This window comes from Drosophila nasuta, chromosome 2L (genome assembly GCF_023558535.2).
Source record: "Drosophila nasuta strain 15112-1781.00 chromosome 2L, ASM2355853v1, whole genome shotgun sequence".
Taxonomy (NCBI): Eukaryota; Metazoa; Arthropoda; class Insecta; order Diptera; family Drosophilidae; genus Drosophila; species Drosophila nasuta.
This window is the reverse complement of record NC_083455.1, coordinates 18860592-18883247: the sequence shown is the minus strand read 5'-3', so window position 1 is coordinate 18883247 and position 22656 is coordinate 18860592. Positions and strand designations below refer to the sequence as shown.

The 22656-nt window shown below is 41.5% G+C and overlaps 1 protein-coding gene across 33 annotated transcripts; it reads left to right on the top strand.

Annotated features, from left to right (window-relative positions):
* Positions 1 to 829: 829 nt before the first annotated feature.
* On the top strand, positions 830 to 22615 carry LOC132797846 (myosin heavy chain, muscle). 33 transcript variants are annotated; one of them, XM_060809718.1, is made up of 19 exons: positions 841 to 917; positions 1661 to 1959; positions 2605 to 2748; positions 3595 to 3975; positions 4050 to 4113; positions 4183 to 4281; positions 4549 to 4652; positions 8230 to 8637; positions 9477 to 9647; positions 10657 to 11246; positions 14013 to 14130; positions 14679 to 14942; positions 16517 to 16726; positions 16994 to 17880; positions 18514 to 18592; positions 18922 to 20097; positions 20166 to 21071; positions 21889 to 21953; positions 22421 to 22512. In XM_060809718.1, the coding sequence occupies exons 2-18, from the start codon at positions 1756 to 1758 to the stop codon at positions 21931 to 21933; spliced, it is 5850 nt and encodes a 1949-aa protein (XP_060665701.1). In that variant the 5' UTR covers positions 841 to 917; positions 1661 to 1755; the 3' UTR covers positions 21934 to 21953; positions 22421 to 22512. The 33 variants fall into 33 exon arrangements, with proteins under 33 accessions (XP_060665716.1, XP_060665709.1, XP_060665687.1 ...); XM_060809715.1 differs by lacking the exon at positions 14013 to 14130 and adding an exon at positions 13284 to 13401; XM_060809711.1 differs by lacking the exons at positions 4549 to 4652; positions 14013 to 14130; positions 18514 to 18592 and adding exons at positions 6823 to 6926; positions 12391 to 12508; positions 18003 to 18081 and having other exon boundaries at positions 842 to 917.
* The last annotated feature ends 41 nt before the right edge of the window (positions 22616 to 22656 follow it).

Genomic DNA, 22656 nt, shown 5'->3' with positions numbered 1-22656 from the left:
AATACACGTCTTGTATAATATGTTATTCCTTCTTTATAGATCCCAATTAAGAACCATAACCAAGTTACTATTAAAAGAGGGATAAAGTAAAAAGAAAATTTAAGTAATATTAATTCCTATAATACTAGTAGAAAACATAAGAACTTTAATTGACTATTGATATACAGATCTTTACGATCAATCGAATATGAAATACGTGAAATTTATTATCACAGTATTGTATATATTTCCTAGAAAGAGATAACAACATGCCAAATTACTTGATCAACTTTTAGCATTTCCATAGACGGTATTTCGAATTACTATTTAGATGACTTCATACATGAATACCTGTGCCTCAGATATGCGTGTGCCCAAGAGCACAGACAAGTCGCAACGATTTCTACACAGATTACAGATACATATAGCCAAATATTTCGAATATGTTTTAAAAATAACCCATACCCATTAGAAGGAGAGAGACGGAGAATACGAAAATGAAAATGTATTAGAAACGGCATGCGGCAGTCAGTATATATATTATGTAGGAAAACGAAAAAGCTCCTCATCAACAATCCAATACCGAATACACATACAACATATATACGATATCTGCCTCCTATGCATACATATACATCTTCAGACGTGTGTTTAAATTCGAAATAATTTCGAGAATTTTAAAAATAACGCATTCGTCGAAAGATCGTGTAGTGTCCGTTGTTTTCTTTTTCGACCGACCGATTCCATTTGCCGATTGTCGACACAAAAAATATCGCATCGCCTTTAGAATCGTGTCAAATGCGATCATTGCAATCTCGCAACTCGTGTCTTTTGGTACATCGATCGCTCGTCTTCAAGTTTTGAAAGCGTGGGAAGAAGTTCCAAGCCGACAGAACGAAATCGAAACCGAAATCGAAATCGCTTTCCGAAGTGATTGTGTGAGTGATTTTTATTCATAAATAATAGAGGGAGTGCAAAAATCATTCAAAATTCAAAAATCGGAATTAAAATAGCGGCATTAATCCCGTTTTTCGTACGTTATGTAATCCAATTAACTTGCCTTCTTCTTCAAAAAATATCACTTGGTATTTCAAATAAATAAAATACGAAAGAAAATAGGAAAAGCTGAGGAAAAATCGAAATTACGTAATAATAGCAACGCCCCACATACACATTCGTATATATGTATGTATTCGAGAGGCGACGCGGACACGCAAGATCTATATATGTGAGGCGCGATATATGTGCGAGTCTATGGCACTGATCTATATTTAGGCGACAACCCACACAAGTCACTTGTTGTTGTTCTTGTTGTGTGTTTATAGGAACACAACAACAAGGCCTAATTAATTAACTGAATCGGGGAGCTGCTCGAAATTCGGAATATCCGGTTACGTGTTTTCGAAGTTCACATGGAATTTCCCAATTTATGCTCATATTTGGAAAGCAAATAATCGGGAAAAAGATGAAAACTCACACACATTCATATACAAATACAACGATGTGAATGCTTCTGCTGTGGCTGCTGTTGCTGTTGATCTCGAAAATGGGTCAAAATCATAAAATCTAAAAAACAAAAATAAATAAAAATAAAGCAAACGAGAATATCCAAAAGTTTTAGTGGCCTCTTCTCAACGAAATCAATATACTGATCAATATTATTTCTTTTCTCTAATTACAGGGAAGTTTTGGGCTCACGACGCGATTAACAAAGAATTTTAAAAGTCCCAAATTTATTTCTCGAGTTTTTAAGTTTAAAAGCGAAATTTAATCAAGATGCCGAAGCCAGCCGCTAGCCAGGAGGATGAGGATCCCACCCCATACCTGTTCGTGTCTTTGGAACAAAGACGTATCGATCAATCGAAACCCTATGATTCGAAGAAGAACTGTTGGGTGCCCGACGAGAAGGAGGGTTATCTCCTTGGTGACATCAAGGCTACCAAGGGTGATATCGTCTCCGTCGGTCTGCCTGGTGGAGAGGTAATGCAACGTCGCCAAACACAACAACGAAACTTCAACACAGAATATTCATACCTAGCTAGAACATTTCAAAACGAAACCCGTGATGGCAACTATAAAATGATCAACATTAGCTAGCCTTTGCTGATGAATTTTTGGTACTACAAATTGCAATCAACAATGCGATAGTTGATGGTGTTTGCATTTTGTAGATTCCAATGGGGGAAACTTTGAAATGTTGATGCACTTTTATAGAGTTCAAGAAAAAAAAAAAAAAACACGATCAAACTTCACAAACATACTCTATATGACTAGGTAAAAGATTTCAAATCCGAGAAGGTGGAGAAAGTGAATCCACCAAAATTCGAAAAAATTGAAGATATGGCCGACATGACCGTGCTGAACACACCTTGCGTGCTGCACAATTTGCGCCAACGTTATTATGCTAAGCTCATCTATGTAAGTGTACTCAGTCAACAACTCACTAATGTATGGGTTCTCTTCTCTTTCGGTCTCTTTTCTCTCAAAAACAAATCAAAAACTCTAACGTCTAACCAACAATAATAAAAACGACAAAATGGGTTACGATAAAAAAAAATACGATATTGATAAATGGGTCAACTGAAAACGAACTGAAAAATGACACACAACAAAAACAACAAATAGACCAAAGACTTCAAGAAAGATCAGCTCCAGCAGGTGAACCCTCCGAAATACGAAAAAGCTGAGGATATGTCTAACTTGACATACCTTAACGATGCCTCTGTGCTCCATAACTTGAGGCAGAGATACTACAACAAGCTCATCTATGTAAGTAATTGCCGTACCGGTATGGCAATGGCATTCCCCGTTTTGCAACCAACGTTCTATGTTTCTAAAAAAAAAAAACGCTTACCCCAACTCATCTAAAAACACTTTAAGAATATTTTCAAAATTAAATTCGAGTAAAAACAAAATGGCTTTACACACATCTAATGCATATTTATTTTTGAGTAGTCTAGCTAACACTTATCATAATGAAACTTTGGAAACTACAAATCCAAATTACACAAAAAAGAAACACGAATTCAGCTCTTACTTTTAACCATGGCTAACACACACATCAAATGTATTTTGTACGCACTAAAACAAGCTTCTACTGAACAAAAGAAAACACAACTTTTGGCCGTCCAGTCAGATGAACGTGACACTGGAAAGAAAACGGTTTTTTATTGCAAACACACCGCACACACAACAACACACACACAAAGGATGCCACAAAGATCATCATCATCTCCCCCTCTCCAGCAACAAAATACAACTTGAAACAAGTACAAAAACATTGTAGTTAGTTGTTACCCACATCAGAAACGAACACCAAAAACTGGTTGACCCACAAGAAAAACAAAACAAAAAAAAAAAAAGAAATATTGACAAGAAAAACAAACAAAACTGTTACTAAACTGTCTTATGGTGATGTCTCTAAAGCAACGATCTATGCAACTCGCTGAAACTACTGACAAAGTAAACAGCGTTAAGATCAACAAATTTGAATACCAAATGTTTTAGAGACAATCTCCACTAATTGTAGAACTAACAAATTCGAATCACCAACTGGAAAAATGTTATTAACTTTTCAAGTGTATTTTCTTCTACTCCCAACGCTAAACATGGCAGACCTACTCCGGTCTTTTCTGCGTTGCCATCAATCCTTACAAGCGCTACCCCGTCTATACCAACCGTTGCGCTAAGATGTACCGTGGCAAGCGCCGTAATGAGGTGCCACCCCATATTTTCGCCATCTCTGACGGTGCCTACGTCGACATGTTGACCAACCACGTGAATCAATCCATGTTGATTACCGGTGAGTCTGGTGCTGGTAAGACTGAGAACACGAAGAAGGTCATTGCGTACTTCGCCACTGTCGGCGCTTCGACCAAGAAGGATGAGTCCCAGAAGAACAAGGGCTCCCTTGAGGATCAGGTTGTGCAAACTAACCCTGTGCTTGAGGCCTTCGGTAACGCCAAGACCGTGCGTAACGATAACTCCTCTCGTTTCGTAAGTATTACACTTGTGCTCTCTTTTTATGATTCTTAATACTAAAGCAATTCTCTTATTCTCTCTCTGAATAGGGTAAATTCATCCGTATTCACTTCGGCCCCACCGGTAAACTGGCTGGTGCTGATATTGAGACCTGTAAGTTTCCCTAACCCATCCACACTTGAAACATTTGCTAGATACTTACGAAATGCTCTCTTCTAACAGATCTGTTGGAGAAGGCTCGTGTCATCTCTCAGCAATCTCTGGAGCGCTCCTACCACATCTTCTACCAGATCATGTCTGGTGCCGTCGCTGGTGTTAAAGGTATACAATCGCCAGCATTATCATCCAATCCATCGATCACCTCTCTCTCTCTCTCTTTCCCCGAGCGAGTTTCAACACTTGTCTCGATCTACAAATATTTTTCTAGCAGTGGTTTAGGTTCAACATCTGAATACACTCAATTCACACTCAATCACATACACTTTCACTCACACACACACACACACATAGACACATTCGAAGGAAAGGATTAACAATACAAAACGAATTCATATCTATATAATTTACTTTTTCAACAAATCCGTTTAGAAATCTGTGGTTTGACCGATAACATCTACGATTACCACATTGTCTCCCAGGGCAAGGTTACTGTGCCCAGCATCGACGATTCTGAGGAATTCATCCTCACTGATGTAATTGCCCCTTATCACTTATTTGATCTAAAACTGTGTTTCTTGTTCATTGTATTTGTTGAACTTACCACTAGACTTTCGTAATATCTAAATTTTAAAATGAGTAATTTTATATATTATAGTTGGTTAACTCTATTTTTTTGCTAGCTTATAGCTGCCGTATAGCTGTAGCCGTTCATCGTAATCGTTAACGTTATCGTAATTATTCACACGTATATCGTAGCGTTTACGTAGGCCAGCCTATACATACAATATCACAATCAATCAACAATCGCTTTCAATGGCTAGCTGTGTAGCTGACAATCATTCCAAATTGCCAACAAAACCATCCCAAGATACGGATTATTGGAATTTGTCGAAGGCTTTTCATAATCCCCCCTCCCCTACCCCTCGTCAGTTCCCCCACTCCCTTCTCATGTACCTGTTTAACTCATACCATTCCAAATTAACAAACGTACCTATTGCCAACCCATATTAAATTTTGAAATTCTCTACCCTCTCAATATATGTACTCCCCACAATCGTCAACTGTTGTTCGATTAATCGATATGCACTATATATATTTGTACTTGCTATACGTATATAAAGACTACTGTCTGCTATCGAACAACATTTACGATTATCGCATTGTATCACAAGGCAAAACGACCATACCAAGTGTTAATGATGCCGAAGAATGGGTCGCCGTGGATGTAAGGCCATACAAGACATGGTTACTTATCTATCTATGTGTGCTCATGCAACAACAACATCTGTGTCCTAACCTCAATCTAAATAATGTTAACTCTTTCGGGAGCAAACACTGCTTCAACTATCATTTCAATGTGTCGTGTCTTCAATGTTGTAGATACTTTTATTCCGCGTCCTCTATCAAACATACATACATTCGATCTATCAATGTGTTAACTTGTCACGTCCGTCTCGTAATATCTATATCAATAAATATGTCTTTCTCTCTACCCAAAATTCATAATGCTTCAAAAATGCCGAAAGCAAATATCAAAAGCTAATCGCAAATTAAAACCCTAACCCTAACCCGGATTAACAACTAAAAACTTATAAAATGTATTTAGTTAGCAAGTGATTATAGGCAGGTCCTTACTCATTCTACCCAAAAAACAATTGAATTATTGGAGTATTACGAACATAACTTAATGCAAAACTCCATCAATAACTAGAGATGGTATTTCTTACCCAACATATTGGTGATTATCCTGGCATTTGTCAGGGTAAAACACGGATACCCGGTGTCAACGATGGTGAAGAATTTGAGTTAACCGATGTAAGTTGTGCTGCAGGTGATCCAAAATCTGTTCACAATAAACCGAAATTCCCCCCAACTATATCTCAACTATTGTAAAATATTTATGAAAATCTTTTTATATATATTCTACTTTTTTTATGTACACCATTATTTGAAGTTGTTTATTGATCCGAACACGCTCTGACTTCCGATTTAAAAAAAAACACCAAAATAAGTAAACGTAGATCTGAATATTGTATATATGTAATTACAATGTGTTAATTTTCAAACTGTGTTATTCCGGAATTATCTTGAGTTACTCTACGCTTTCTATATCTCGCACTCTCTCTTTGCGTTTCTCAATTTCTCTTTTTGTAATTCTATTTCTCTCTCTCTCTCTCTCTCAATCTTTTGTGATCTTTTGTAATTTTGCACCTTCACCTCGTTAACTTAACCGTACCTTGCAACAATCCCAAACCGCTGGGAGCAGGAGGTCTCTGTAGACCTAGCTTACCGAAATTATCGAATCGTATTCATACTTGACACCGGGTAGTTGCAACACGAGTATGTTTTGAGTATTGAAATGCCATAGGTTCTTGAGAGAAGCCCGCTCCTGGCTCCAAAATAAAAACAGTAAAATTTTATCTATACTCTTTTCTCGTATATTGCACAAATCGACAATTAGACACTCACACACATACACACACACACAAATCTATACCGAGCACTCACATGGCACACCACAGCACACGCCACACGCACACACCCAGAACAAATGAAAACAAAAAACACACAAGCAAAAGAAGAAGAACAAACACATCGTATCCCTCTCCGTCCACAAAACCACATCAGACTTTAGTCGATAAGTTTGTTTCGTGATTTTTTTGCGCTAAACCGAAAAAAAACCTTCTCTCCGACTATATGTAGAAATGTGCTTCCTCTCTGATAACATTTACGACTACTTTAACGTATCCCAGGGCAAGGTTACTGTGCCCAGTATTGATGACTCTGAGGAATTCCAGCTTGCAGATGTAAGTGACAGACAGCTTAGCTGCTGTTGGCGACGTATACGTTATTTATGTTTCCGGTTCCTGTCTGAACGACAATTACAAAAAAAAAGAAACCGTATCAAACACCGCTCTACTTTTAAATCTCACCAACACGCCCACAGATACTATATTTTATATATGTGTTTTTGGTTACCCAGTTTCCAGTTCCAGTTCCAAGTTCTAGACAAAGTACTTCGTCTTTCTTTATCGCCAGTACTTAGTCTCTCTTATAAATAATTTTTTTTTTTTTGAATGGAATGCCCAAAAGTTTAACGTAAGATTTGTATGACGAATGACGATATTTTCCCAAAATGTGTGTGAATCCCGGTTTTGTTTCATTGAAAGCATCGATCAAGTGAGACAAAACCAAAAACTAGTCGTACTATTATACGTAGCAGATCTATATACCTATCTGTAACTGTATTTAATACGAATGCTTGCAATGCCGGTCGACGACTTTAAAACGACGTCACGATGTTGTGGATTTTTCTTCGAATGGACTGATCTAATAGAATTGTGTTTAGCTTGCTGGAATGTGTATGCAATTTAGTCTATATACTTTATATCTTAGTTGTAACTACGATATGATAATTGTGTGTGTTTATCTATAATTCTCCCGGTTTAGCTCGATTTGTACCAGAAAGCCAATTACGTGAGACTTGTGTACAAATCGCTCAAACAATTTTTTTTTGGTTTTTTTTAGAGATATACATATATATACTCTTTCTCTCTCTATTCCCTTTGTATGTAGTTCTTCTATAAGTTTGTACAGCACTTTTATATCAACGGCCCCATACCGACTTGAATGCCGTTCAGGTTAAGAAATCCCCCCACAAAAACAAAAAAAAAACCACAGCACGCATTATTTTTACCCCACCATCTACTGGTCTTGTTAAAATATAAGTCAACGCTGTCTATCGATTCCGGAATAGTTAAGCTACCCGACAACCGAAAATCCTCCGAAAAAAACTGATTCATTATCATGTTATATATTTGGTAAATTCTTGTAGGTTTACTAATTAAGCGCTTCTATACTGATGCTGCAAGTAATATTTTTGGATATACTTAAACTAGTTACATTTTTTTGTTACCACAGCATGCTGCATTGTTCTTAGACTTTTAAGCTACACTCAACAAACAAAACTAGAAAGTAAAAAACGCTGTAATACCCACAAAAATAATGCTACAAAAAAAAAACCTTCCATTAACCGCAACAAAAAGAACGAGTAAATGCAACACATATTAATTTGTCATCATTTTCTTAATCGATTCGCGCAAATTGTAGCAAGCCTTCGACATCTTGGGCTTCACCAAGCAGGAGAAGGAGGATGTGTACCGCATCACCGCCGCTGTCATGCACATGGGTGGCATGAAGTTCAAGCAACGTGGTCGCGAGGAGCAGGCTGAGCAGGACGGTGAAGAGGAGGGTGGCCGTGTGTCTAAGCTGTTCGGCTGCGACACCGCTGAGCTGTACAAGAACTTGCTCAAGCCCCGCATCAAGGTCGGTAACGAGTTCGTCACCCAGGGCCGTAACGTCCAGCAGGTCACCAACTCCATCGGTGCTCTGTGCAAGGGTGTCTTCGATCGTCTCTTCAAATGGCTGGTCAAGAAGTGTAACGAGACTCTGGATACCAAGCAGAAGCGTCAGCATTTCATTGGTGTGCTGGATATTGCTGGTTTTGAAATCTTCGACGTGAGTATGCCGCGAACTGAACACGGACTTGGCCGGCTCATCAGCTGTGCATCAAGAGTGGGGAGTGATCTCTTCTCCTCTTGCTGTCTGGCTGTTGAGCAGTGCTGTGGCCAAACAATGCACAGTTTAGCTTCTGGTTGGGCTGATGCATTGTGGTCGACTTTGCTAACACAACTCTCTCAACAGTTAGGAAAAGGGATAACTTGGGTTTTTTTTTAATATCTGATTTCTCAGATACATTCTACGTGCACTTACTCTTCGCACACACATTCCACACACACACGCACACACGAAATGAAATTGAAACTTCTGTATAATATGTAAATACTTCACCCCCCAAAAAAAAATCTATAGTACAACGGCTTCGAACAATTGTGTATTAACTTCACCAATGAGAAATTGCAACAATTCTTTAACCATGTCATGTTCGTCTTGGAACAAGAAGAATACACCAGAGAGGGTATTCATTGGGACTTTATCGATTTCGGTATGGACTTGCTGGCCTGTATCGAACTGATTGAAAAGGTGCTTAAGCCGTTTTAATTTTTTTTGTGTGAATCTCTCTTTGTTCAATGTACAAAACTGCACCGTATTTTGATTGTTTGTTGTGTGTGTTTCTAGCACCGATCTATATACAGTATAGGATATAATGTCAACCAGGTGACAGGTAACAATTTATTCCTTCCGCACCCCCATGCACTATATGTACTATATGTGTACATGAGAAATAGGTACAAAAATGACCCCAGCACCATCACTGCACAACTTGTATTTGTTACGTGGCACAATGTTTAACCTCTCCTTCACGTCCTCCCCTCGTTCACTTGAACAATGATTAGTACAACGGTTTCGAGCAACTGTGTATTAACTTCACCAACGAGAAGTTGCAACAATTCTTCAACCATCACATGTTCGTTTTGGAGCAAGAAGAATACAAGAAGGAAGGTATTGAGTGGGCCTTCATCGATTTCGGTATGGACTTGTTGGCCTGTATTGATTTGATTGAAAAGGTTCGTCAACGGTTTTCCAATCCAACGCTCCAACGTCTATTTGCACTTTGCTCCTTTAAATGTTTAAGTTGTTGTTCCGACTCCTTTGGTAACTCATCTAGAACTGATGACACCATTCGAGTGCATATACTTAAGACTATTATATCATATACAATATATATATTTTACAGCCTTTTCCTCGAGGTCAAGTGCGCCCAGAAGCGTAACTACCTCTCACCTTCTATACACCACACCCACAAAGAAAAAAAATCAATTTATATGTGTCGACAAGCACCTGAGAAAACGTGTTAAATTACACACGTCCAAAAGGGGGTAACTAACACGACAAAACATATATACACACACATCTGAATCTCATCCAAATCTATTGACTAACCCATCTATTTTATGTTAAACATTGTTCCGTTTCCTAAAAAAAAATCTAGTACAACGGTTTCGAACAATTGTGCATCAATTTCACTAACGAAAAACTGCAACAATTCTTCAACCATCACATGTTTGTTTTGGAACAAGAAGAATATCAACGCGAGGGCATCGAATGGACCTTCATTGATTTCGGCATGGATCTGCAATTGTGTATTGATTTGATTGAAAAGGTACAGGGCCACAACTATCTCAGAGAACAGATAGCCAACTGACCGCCAATACAATAATAATAACTATAATACACAATTGCTGCATAGATCTTCACAAATCAGTATTCTATAAAATACTTTTATTTTTTTGCACTTTTAACCTAGTCATAAGATCGCCTCTCTAAAAGCAACAAAACAGCATATTTTAATCGATCTAATGCCATAAATCAACTAACGTGCCGGGTAAGTTATACGTAGTACTAATGTGTCTAGTAATGTTTTCTTGCTTGTTTAGTCTTAGTATTATGGCGTTATGTTTCGCTTATCTCGACTACTTCTACAGTCTAATGCGTGCTTTTTACTACCACGTTGTTTCTTGGCAGCTCTCGACGTAAGACGAGCGATACTAACTTGTGATATTTGTGTTATTCTAGCCTATGGGTATCTTGTCCATCCTGGAAGAAGAGTCTATGTTCCCCAAGGCCACCGATCAGACCTTCTCGGAGAAGTTGACCAACACCCATTTGGGCAAGTCAGCTCCATTCCAGAAGCCCAAGCCACCAAAGCCCGGCCAGCAGGCTGCTCACTTTGCCATTGGCCATTATGCTGGTGTTGTCGCCTATAACATCACCGGTTGGTTGGAGAAGAACAAGGATCCTCTGAACGACACTGTTGTCGACCAGTTCAAGAAGTCGCAGAACAAGCTGCTCATCGAAATCTTCGCTGATCATGCTGGTCAGTCCGGTGGCGGTGAACAGGCTAAGGGCGGTCGTGGCAAGAAGGGTGGTGGCTTCGCTACCGTCTCGTCGGCCTACAAGGAGCAGTTGAACAGCTTGATGACCACTCTGCGTTCGACACAGCCTCACTTCGTCCGTTGCATCATTCCCAACGAGATGAAACAACCTGGCGTGGTTGATGCCCACTTGGTCATGCACCAGCTGACTTGTAACGGTGTGCTTGAAGGTATCCGTATTTGCCGTAAAGGTTTCCCCAACAGAATGGTCTACCCCGATTTCAAGATGCGGTAAGTACACAACATGAGCCAACACTTGTACAAATTTACTACAAACTCTAGCACATATATATACTATAGATACTATATATACTTAGACATAACTATACTATACTATAAACTCTTTAGATCTTAGCATAGCACAAAAGTCTGTACATACACAAAATGGAGAAAGCAACAATAACTCAATTATTTAGTGAATATTTTATTGTAGTACAACAATAATTAACAATTCTATTGCAATTAATACTACTCTAGTTATATGATTCTGGCACCAGCTGTCATGGCAGCCGAAAAACTGCCAAAGAACGCTGCCACCAAATGTTTGGAAGCCGTTGGACTGGACGCAGACTTGTATCGCATTGGTAACACCAAGGCACGCATACTTCCAACTCATCTTTAGTGTAGTCACTTTCCAAAAACTCCAAATGTTGTATTATTGTATTCAGTACGCATTCCTCACTTGTTTGTATTCTCCAACTCCATTGAACCAGTTCCAGAACCAGAACCAGAACCAGTGCTGTCTTCAGCTGTCTCTCTCTCTCTCTCTCAGTGTTTAGTGTAGCATGATGATGATGATGATGATGATAATGATGTTGATTATGTGTGGCAATATGCATCAGGAATACATGTTTTTGTGTTTTACATCTTATGTAACAGGTACCAGATTCTGAACCCTCGCGGCATTAAGGGTCTTGATGATCCCAAGAAAGCATCCAAGATTCTGATTGAGACAACCGAATTGAATGAGGATCTCTACCGTCTGGGTCATACCAAGGCATGATTAAATTCTCTAATTCTTCCTTATGCAAATATTTATTTCGCTTATTCGGCTATTTCAATTTCGAAATTCTTCATTGAGTGGATGGCTCAATTTATACATATGAGAATTATATTTTGATTTATTTTTTCTGTGTAGTCAATAATCCAAATACGCAAAACGAAAGGTGCCCACAAAAACGCCAAAGCGAAAGGCAACCTTCAGTTTCACACCCACAAAACACAACCAATATACACACAAAACAAGAACAACAAAACATTCAACACAAAACTAAATACGATTTTTAACAAAATCGAAATGTGGTCGCAAGTGTACACACACTATAAAGTTTTGATGATCGATCGATGTGTAAATGAACATTTTGAACATTTGCAGCTATCAAATTCTGAACCCAGGTGGTATTGTTGGCGTTGAGGATCCCAAGAAGTGTGGCTCACTCATATTGGAATCCACCGCATTGGATCCCGATATGTATCGTATAGGACACACTAAGGCATAGTCGCGTTCCACAAAACGAATATATATTCCATAGTTCTCCATTCCCAACAAATATTTATTGAATTATGCATTTTGCGTACCTCTTTCTACTCCTCCAAGTAGTATTTTGCCGACTCTTTCTCTCTCTCTATATATCTATCTCCCGTACACTTGACGGATTCCACACAGAACTCGTATCCGTATACAGTATATATTTTTCTCTTTCTATTTCTCTCTCTATCTATCTCTCTTATTATATTTTTATACAATACATTTTGAGAATTCTGCCAACTGAACGCAGAAGTTCATTATTTCGGGCGCCCTTCAGAAAAAGAGAAACAAAACTTTGTCAGGGGCGCTATTCAGCACAATTATTAATTGATTGTTTCCCCCGAACCCCCCTCACTCCAATATGAGATGCAATTTCCCTCAACCACTCACTCTCTCTCTCACACACACACTCTCACACATCCACACATGCACACGTACAAGAAACCCCGTAAATAAAGATAAATAATGATCGTATTTATCTGGTAGTCTATAAACCCGTATTCTTAAGCATGGGTTTGAGTTTATCGTAGTTATTTTTGGTATTTGAATTTCAAGGTCAACTGTATGTAACCCTAGATGTAAGCTAGTTATACTAACATAATATACATACTTTATATATATCACATATTGTCTCGTATATTGGCAAATCGTAGTTAAACACATCGTTACGTTTTTTTCCATATTTACTTTTATTGAATATATACACACAATATATGTTAAATGTGACCGACAACATATAGCTACCAAATCCTGAACCCTAAGGGTATCAAGGGTATTGAGGATCCCAAGAAATGCACGAAAATCCTCATCGAATCGACCGAGTTAGATGAAGATCAGTACCGTTTGGGTAACACAAAGGCACGAAACATTTCTTTCCCTATATACAACATACATTTACGCTCTCTTTACAAAAACTTCAACAAAAACACTCTCGTCTATGGCTCCAACACAGATGTCCAGACAAACATTACTTTTTTTACAAAACACACACAACACACACACACACAGGAAACATAAAACAGATCTGGGACCTTAAAAAACTGGGCAGAAAGCTCATGGTTCATGATCTGTGTGTTCCGTGCGCATGACTGAATCTACTTCTCTACTCTTTTTCTCTCTTTTTTTTGGAGTTGGTGAAACATACGTACCACAACCAACATATCCATAAAAAAGGGGTGCACCATGCTATGAAACCTTTACAGAAAAGGTCGAAGCAACCAAACACAAGCACATGCACATCTCTCCCCCCATAAATCCACAATTCCCCCCTGAGATTGGTATACTATTATGATTTGTAGTATTAACTTACATAGACGTAACTATAATACTATATTACATTACCTACTAGTCGTAGTTGAATACTAATCGTTATCTAGATATGCACTAAACTAAACCAAAAAACAACCAAGTTCTGTAACACTTGACAATTAATACAAAAACCATTCAAACAACCATTCAAACCCAAACAGCTACAAAATCATGTGCCCCAAGCTATTGGTTGGCGTTGACAAAGACAAAAAGGCCACTGAAATTATCATTAAGTTTATCGATCTGCCCGAAGATCAATACCGTTTGGGTAACACAAAGGTATATCAGAGACAATATACTTAACTAGCTATCCATTCAACATCTCAAGCATGCCAAAATCATCAAATGCACTTTGCCTAAACTGGCAAGCTCTTTTGACATCCAGGTGAACCTTCAGCTATTAGTACATGGCTCAGGATCACTGGATGTCCAGAGGCTTGCCACAAAAGGCAGCTCGCACACTCACACTTACACATATCACTCTCAATGTTAGTTATAAGATCAGTATGTGTCTCATCTTTGACCGAATCCATCATGCATCTATATGTTGTTTGTCTTGTTACGTTAAATGATTTTTTTATGTTTTTCTTTTTGTTTGTACCAAAATCCATCCTTTATTCTATCCCAGTTCAACCTGTCGAAAAGTGTTTTTGAAGAATCGCTGTTGCTTAAGCAAAAAAGAATAAAAAAAGATGATATAATGGATTGTCTTACTGGACAAAATCCGATTGCTTGCTGCACGCGATATTTTTACGAGACTCGAAAATTAACCTATTTTTTCCCCAACTATTTGCCTACCCACAACTTTGCACTTGCCGCATAAATAGGTGTTCTTCCGTGCCGGTGTCCTGGGTCAGATGGAAGAGTTCCGTGATGAGCGTTTGGGCAAGATCATGTCCTGGATGCAAGCCTGGGCTCGTGGTTACCTGGCCCGTAAGGGCTTCAAGAAGCTGCAGGAGCAGCGTGTTGCCCTCAAGGTCGTCCAGCGCAATCTGCGCAAATACCTGCAGCTGCGTACCTGGCCCTGGTACAAACTGTGGCAGAAGATCAAGCCTCTGCTCAACGTCAGCCGTATTGAGGATGAGATTGCCGTGAGTATACATACATTGTTTATGCGAACTGCTGGTCTGATGTTTGAACTTGGCGATGCTCAAAACAAGAACAGAACAGTTGTTGCTGGCAAATCACGCGTAGCCCTGGGACCACACCATTGTAGACGTAGACGTGCATAATTGGATAGGCGAAAGCAGCTGCTGCTGCATTTTGACAATAATTTTGTACAACTAACGCGACAAGCAACAAAATTCTTTAGGTTTAATTAAGCCCCCCACAAATGCTTAATGCCTCAGCGCATTGGCTGATCATTGCGATCAAAAATAGCCACGCCCACGATTACAGCACGAATGCTTTAACACTTACGCATCCTCTTCACTATCGATCTTAATGATCATCATTCCTGATCGCAATTGCGAGCTACCAAAAATAGATGCTGTGTTAATCGAATTTCGTCGGTTGCGCTCTAAAAAAAAGAAGATACATAGCATAGGCATTTAACTGGAAAACATAAGCACTTCGGCAACTGCGCACTTGCGCCTCAAAATCTCAAACGTATCCATAAATACATATTGTAAAAGTGCGTATACTACACGTATGCCATATGTACATATATTGGGTACTGTATCTATAGCTCCATCTCGATGGCTATTCTCGGCACAATGTAGCTGCGCTCACTCTGTATGTGTGTGTGAAGCAGTTGCCAATTAGCTTTGCTAATTAAATAATAAAAAGGCAGGCGGCGCCTTGAAGTGAAGCAATGAGAGGTGTATAGCAGGGCGTATGATTAATACGCATACGCCGCATTGGTTCAGCTCAATTCGAATGATGAGTAATAATAACCAGCAGCTAACGCAACACATCCACATCCATAAAGATTATCGAGTGTATTTGTTTGAGTGTGTGTTAATTGAAATGCTTGACGTGTGCAAGCGAGAGCGCAAATATAGAATACACCTGCTGCTGACCGCACAAGTGCGAAATGATAGCAACCAATGCGAATTCTAAATTACACATTATGAATTATGAAGGCAAAGCAAAAAAAAAACCAAAAAACGAATCACGAAGAATGTGAAGCAATTACATATGCCAGGGCAGCAAACAGCTGCCTGCCACTTTGGGGCGTTGTGCTGTGTGCTGCTAATTTCATAGCCAAAAGGCAAACGATCGTGCACAGTGCATTCGCAGCAGCCATTCCAGTTGTGTTTGACCAATCGTCTGGTCTGCCGCGTGTTTATCCAATCTTAACGAATAATACGAACAATCGAAATCACAATTCAAATTGCAAATCGAATTGTTTTGCTTGCTGCAAGCAAAAGCATTTTATCCAATTATTAATTCAATCGAGTTCGAGTTTAAGTTTTGTGATTAGAATTTAAATAAAATGGCTGACGAGAAGAAAGCCAAAAAAACGAAAAAGGCTGCCGAGGCAACAACGCCCAGTGAGCCAGCGGCTGCTGCTGAAGAGGCAGCTCCTCCGGCTGCAGAGCCACCAGCAGCAGCAGAAGCTCCAGCAGCAGAACCAAGTGTCGAACCAGCAGCACCGCAATCACAGCCAGTGGAGAGCGGTAGTGCAGTTAGTAATCCTACGAATGTTTCTAATGACTTACAGCGTCTGGAAGAGAAGGCCAAGAAGGCTGAGGAACTGCATGCCGCTGAAGTGAAAGTGCGCAAGGAATTGGAGGCTCTGAACGCCAAGTTGTTGGCTGAGAAGACCGCTCTGTTGGACTCTCTGTCCGGCGAGAAGGGTCAGCTGCAGGACTTCCAGGAACGCAACGCTAAGTTGCAGGCCCAGAAGAACGACCTCGAGAACCAGCTGCGCGTAAGTATTCCCAACCCACATATATACATATTAAATCACCTACTATTCATCTGAGCGCACAGCGAAAAAAATATGTATCATGTGCAATCAAGTGGATCAATTGCTCGGCTATTTCGAGAATATCCGCGAGCTAATGATGTGCCTAGCTAAAATTAGCTGAATGATTGATCAACACCCACTTGAGCTCATCGAAACATCGGAATATATATGCATATATTCCATATTTTATATTTAATCGAATTTTGTTTGCATCTTTTGCATTTGTAGGACATCCAAGAGCGCCTGACTCAGGAGGAAGATGCCCGCAACCAGCTGTTCCAGCAGAAGAAGAAGGCCGACCAGGAGATCTCTGGCCTGAAGAAGGACATCGAGGATCTGGAGCTGAACATCCAGAAGGCCGAGCAAGATAAGGCCACCAAGGATCACCAGATCCGCAACTTGAACGACGAGATCGCCCACCAGGATGAGCTCATCAACAAGTTGAACAAGGAGAAGAAGATGCAGGGCGAGAGCAACCAGAAGACTGGTGAGGAACTGCAGGCCGCCGAGGACAAGATCAACCACTTGAACAAGGTTAAGGCTAAGCTCGAGCAGACCCTCGACGAACTCGAGGATTCTCTGGAGCGTGAGAAGAAGGTGCGCGGTGATGTTGAGAAGTCCAAGCGCAAGGTTGAGGGTGACCTCAAGCTGACCCAGGAGGCTGTTGCCGATCTGGAGCGCAACAAGAAGGAGTTGGAGCAGACCATCCAGCGCAAGGACAAGGAACTGTCCTCCATCACCGCCAAGCTCGAAGACGAGCAGGTCGTTGTTGGCAAGCACCAGCGCCAGATCAAGGAACTGCAGGCCCGCATCGAGGAGCTCGAGGAGGAGGTCGAGGCCGAGCGTCAAGCCCGCGCCAAGGCCGAGAAGCAGCGCGCCGATTTGGCTCGTGAGCTCGAGGAATTGGGTGAGCGTCTGGAAGAGGCTGGCGGTGCCACCTCTGCCCAGATTGAGCTCAACAAGAAGCGTGAGGCTGAGCTGAGCAAGCTGCGTCGCGATCTTGAGGAGGCCAACATCCAGCACGAATCCACCCTGGCTAACCTGCGCAAAAAGCACAACGATGCCGTCGCCGAGATGGCTGAGCAGGTTGATCAGCTCAACAAGCTGAAGGCCAAGTAAGTATCTCAGTCTAATCGAATTTTCGTAGATCTTTGCCAGCTTTTTACAGGAGCCAAATTTGCCACGTCAATCAAGAGCGTCAAACGAAATAATATTTAATTTATTTTTTGCCATCTAGGGCTGAGCACGATCGTCAGACTTGCCACAACGAGTTGAATCAAACTCGTACCGCCTGCGATCAGTTGGCACGCGATAAGGTAATATGTCAGCCACATATGCGGCGTATAGTTGGGATCCCCGACTAGTCGCACATATGGGTCACACATAGACACCTCACAACGCATGTACCACAAAACTTACAACAATCAAACACACACACACTTGAAACTCTTGCTCACACGTCACACACACCACAACAAGAGTACAAATTGTGTGCGTGTCTCACTCTATCTCTCTCTGTGTCTGTCTTTTTCTACTGATGGTACCCCAATATTAAAATAATATTCGAATAGAAATATCTCTAGCAGAAGAGGAAACATCTGTGGACTTGGACTCGATCGCTCGCCCAGCTCTCGCTTCTCGCCTTTTTGCCAATAAAGCTAGTCACAATTGCTGTTCTCCCCATACAGACTGTAACCCCCTTTAACTAACCACACACGTATCTCTACTCTACTCTCTATCTAAACCAGGGCTGAGAAGGAGAAGAACGAGTACTACGGCCAGCTGAACGATCTGCGCGCCGGCGTTGACCACATTACCAACGAGAAGGTATACAATACAATATATGATTTTCTACTTCGTTCATCTGCGATCTGCTGCTGTAAATTATATTTGCTGAATCGTTTATTATTATCTCCGCCGATTTGTTTGTATATAGTTTTCTCTTTTGGTAGTAAAAACGAAAAAAAAAGAATAAGAAATCCACACCGCTAAAACGACCCACAATTTTTGAGTATGCTTTTAATGTGCCCACTCCTTGTCAATTTACTAATTCTGTACAGCTTTTACACAAAACAAAATGCCACACAACCCAAAATAGATAATCACGCAGTCGAGTGTTTGTTTGCTAATCTGTTTTCCTCTATTAATGAAAACAGGCCGCCCAGGAGAAGATCGCCAAGCAGCTGCAGCACACCCTCAACGAGGTCCAATCGAAATTGGATGAGACCAACAGGACTCTGAACGATTTCGATGCCAGCAAGAAGAAGCTGTCCATTGAGAACTCCGACCTGCTCCGCCAATTGGAGGAAGCCGAGTCCCAGGTGTCTCAGCTGTCCAAGATCAAGATCTCCTTGACCACCCAGCTGGAGGATACCAAGCGTCTGGCCGACGAAGAGTCGCGCGAGCGTGCCACCCTTTTGGGCAAGTTCCGCAACTTGGAGCACGACCTCGACAACTTGCGCGAGCAGGTTGAGGAGGAGGCTGAGGGCAAGGCTGATTTGCAGCGTCAACTCAGCAAGGCCAACGCCGAGGCTCAGGTCTGGCGCAGCAAGTACGAATCCGATGGTGTTGCCCGCTCTGAGGAGTTGGAGGAAGCCAAGAGGAAGCTGCAGGCCCGCCTTGCTGAGGCTGAGGAGACCATTGAGTCGCTCAACCAGAAGTGCATTGGCCTGGAGAAGACCAAGCAGCGTCTGTCCACCGAAGTCGAGGACTTGCAGCTGGAGGTCGACCGTGCCAACGCCATTGCCAACGCCGCCGAGAAGAAGCAGAAGGCATTCGACAAGATCATTGGCGAATGGAAGCTCAAGGTCGACGATTTGGCTGCTGAGCTCGATGCCTCCCAGAAGGAGTGCCGCAACTACTCCACCGAGTTGTTCCGTCTTAAGGGCGCCTACGAGGAAGGCCAGGAGCAGCTGGAGGCTGTCCGTCGTGAGAACAAGAACTTGGCTGATGAAGTCAAGGATCTGCTCGACCAGATCGGTGAGGGTGGCCGCAACATCCATGAGATCGAGAAGGCCCGCAAGCGCCTGGAAGCCGAAAAGGACGAGCTCCAGGCTGCTCTTGAGGAAGCTGAGGCTGCTCTTGAACAGGAGGAGAACAAGGTGCTCCGCGCCCAGCTGGAGCTGTCCCAGGTGCGCCAGGAAATCGACCGCCGCATCCAGGAGAAGGAAGAGGAATTCGAGAACACCCGCAAGAACCACCAGCGCGCTCTCGACTCCATGCAAGCCTCCCTTGAGGCTGAGGCCAAGGGTAAGGCTGAGGCCCTCCGCATGAAGAAGAAGTTGGAAGCCGACATCAACGAATTGGAGATTGCTCTGGATCATGCCAACAAGGTAGGCTACCCTATTGAAACTGCTATTATGGCCAGCAACTAATTGAAACTCTTTTATTTATCTAATAGGCTAACGCCGAGGCCCAGAAGAACATCAAGCGCTACCAACAGCAGCTCAAGGACATCCAGACCGCCCTTGAGGAAGAACAGAGAGCCCGTGACGATGCCCGTGAACAGCTGGGTATCTCTGAGCGTCGTGCCAACGCTCTGCAGAACGAACTCGAGGAGTCCCGCACTCTGCTGGAGCAGGCCGACCGCGGCCGTCGCCAGGCCGAGCAGGAACTGGCCGATGCCCACGAACAGTTGAACGAAGTTTCCGCCCAGAACGCTTCCATCTCCGCTGCCAAGAGGAAGTTGGAGTCTGAGCTCCAGACTCTGCACTCTGACCTGGATGAGCTCCTCAACGAAGCCAAGAACTCCGAGGAGAAGGCCAAGAAGGCTATGGTTGATGCCGCCCGCCTGGCTGATGAGCTCCGCGCTGAGCAGGATCATGCCCAGACCCAGGAGAAATTGAGGAAGGCCCTTGAGCAGCAGATCAAGGAACTGCAGGTCCGTCTGGATGAGGCTGAGGCCAACGCTCTTAAGGGTGGCAAGAAGGCTATCCAGAAGTTGGAGCAGCGCGTCCGCGAGCTCGAGAACGAGCTGGATGGTGAGCAGAGGAGACACGCCGATGCCCAGAAGAACTTGCGCAAGTCCGAGCGTCGCATCAAGGAGTTGAGCTTCCAGTCTGAGGAGGACCGCAAGAACCACGAGCGCATGCAGGATCTGGTTGACAAGCTGCAACAGAAGATCAAGACATACAAGAGGCAGATTGAGGAGGCTGAGGAAATCGCTGCCCTCAACTTGGCCAAATTCCGCAAGGCCCAGCAGGAGCTCGAGGAAGCTGAGGAGCGTGCCGATCTGGCTGAACAGGCCATTAGCAAATTCCGCGCCAAGGGACGTGCCGGTTCTGTCGGTCGTGGTGCCAGCCCAGCGGTAAGTGTCTAAACTCCTTCTATTCCCATCCCATACCTAGCCCCATCTATATATCTCTCTCTCTCGTCTGCACTACTCATGCAGCAGTAAAACATAATGCTACCATTATTTAGTATTCCGATATCTCTCCAGATTAGAGTTTAATAATTGAGATGTATATACAAATATATATATTCTTCCCTTTCATATTGCGGGTCGCGTTCTGCTTCTTCACTATTAAATCATCTCTACAAAAACAACAAACAACAACAGAATTAAATCTAAAAGTTGAGGCACAACCGAATCAAACCAAAAAAAAACAAAAAAAAAGCTGAAAAAATCTGAAAATGGTTTCAATTATATTTGTAATAATAATGAGAGAACAAAAACATGCAAAGAGAATTATAGCTTATAAGAATTAATATACAATTATAATAATATAGATGCATCATACGACATTCGGTAGAACAGAGAATTGTAATTAGAGGCGACCCAACAACAACATATCCCCATTTACGCACATGGGCGAAGTAAACCGATTAAAAATAAAAAATATTAAACATCATATGAAATTCAAGAAGAAAGAATGAAAGAAAGAAAGAAGAAAGAATCATCGATCATCGTTCAGCGATATCAAGTACCAACCAAAAATGCGTTCATTTTTACAATTTTGTAATAACTTTTGAAGATCACAACAGTAAGCACAATCAAAAAAAGAAAATGATCAATCAAATCAAATCAATCGACTTTGCTTTCTCTACAACCATTCTGCATACAATATAGAAAACTATTCTTCCACTATATTATTGATATATGTATTTGTACATGTGTACTGCAGCCTGCAGCGTCGCGAGGTGGCCGCAAGAGCGCGCTGGAGCAGTAGAAACTTTCTTGATAACATTTGTAAGTGGCGATAACCATGATGTAATCGTTATCGATAACGTTCTCGTTTACGTTTACGCTCCCGTTGTCTTGTTGTCTTGTTGTGTTGTTGTGTCACACATACACAGACATTCCCCAAATCGTACAGTCGTTCAACTAGTTGCGTTCTCTCTTTTTTTGTCGCTCTCTCATACATTCCCCTTCGTGAGCAAACACTTACGTTACGTCATTTGTTGCGCTCTCGCTCACTCGTATATTATTTCCCCTCCGGCAATGTGTGCACTACAAAACGTGCGACTATATTCGCTCTTTCCCCTCTCATTCTCAGTTGTTGTCTTGAGAAAAAAAAAATCAATCGTCCATCGTCTCAACGCATGGTTATGGTCAATCATTATCATCGTCAATCATCACATAGATCATTTAGAATCACATTTATTAAATAATTTATGCAATATACTTATCTGGAACTTTTCTATTCTCTTCCACAGCCCCGTGCGACATCCGTTAGGCCACAATTCGACGGATTGGCTTTCCCACCAAGATTCGACCTTGCTCCTGAAAACGAATTCTAAATGCCATTTCATTTTTTAATTTATTTTAAATGATATTTCATAATGATTATGTTTATGATTTTAAATTAATTTCTTAATTTAAACAAAATAATAAAACTATAACAAAATATATATCGAAACGACGGGAGACGCACTATGCACTTAGGCAAAAA

Coding starts and splice junctions, on each gene's coding strand:
- LOC132797846 (XM_060809704.1), top strand. CDS start 1,756: ATGCCGAAGCCAGCCGCTAGCCAGGAGGATGAGGATCCCACCCCATAC. Junction 2,398..3,594: donor ATTATGCTAAGCTCATCTAT/GTAAGTGTACTC, acceptor TAAACATGGCAG/ACCTACTCCGGTCTTTTCTG. Junction 14,943..16,516: donor GTATTGAGGATGAGATTGCC/GTGAGTATACAT, acceptor AATGACTTACAG/CGTCTGGAAGAGAAGGCCAA.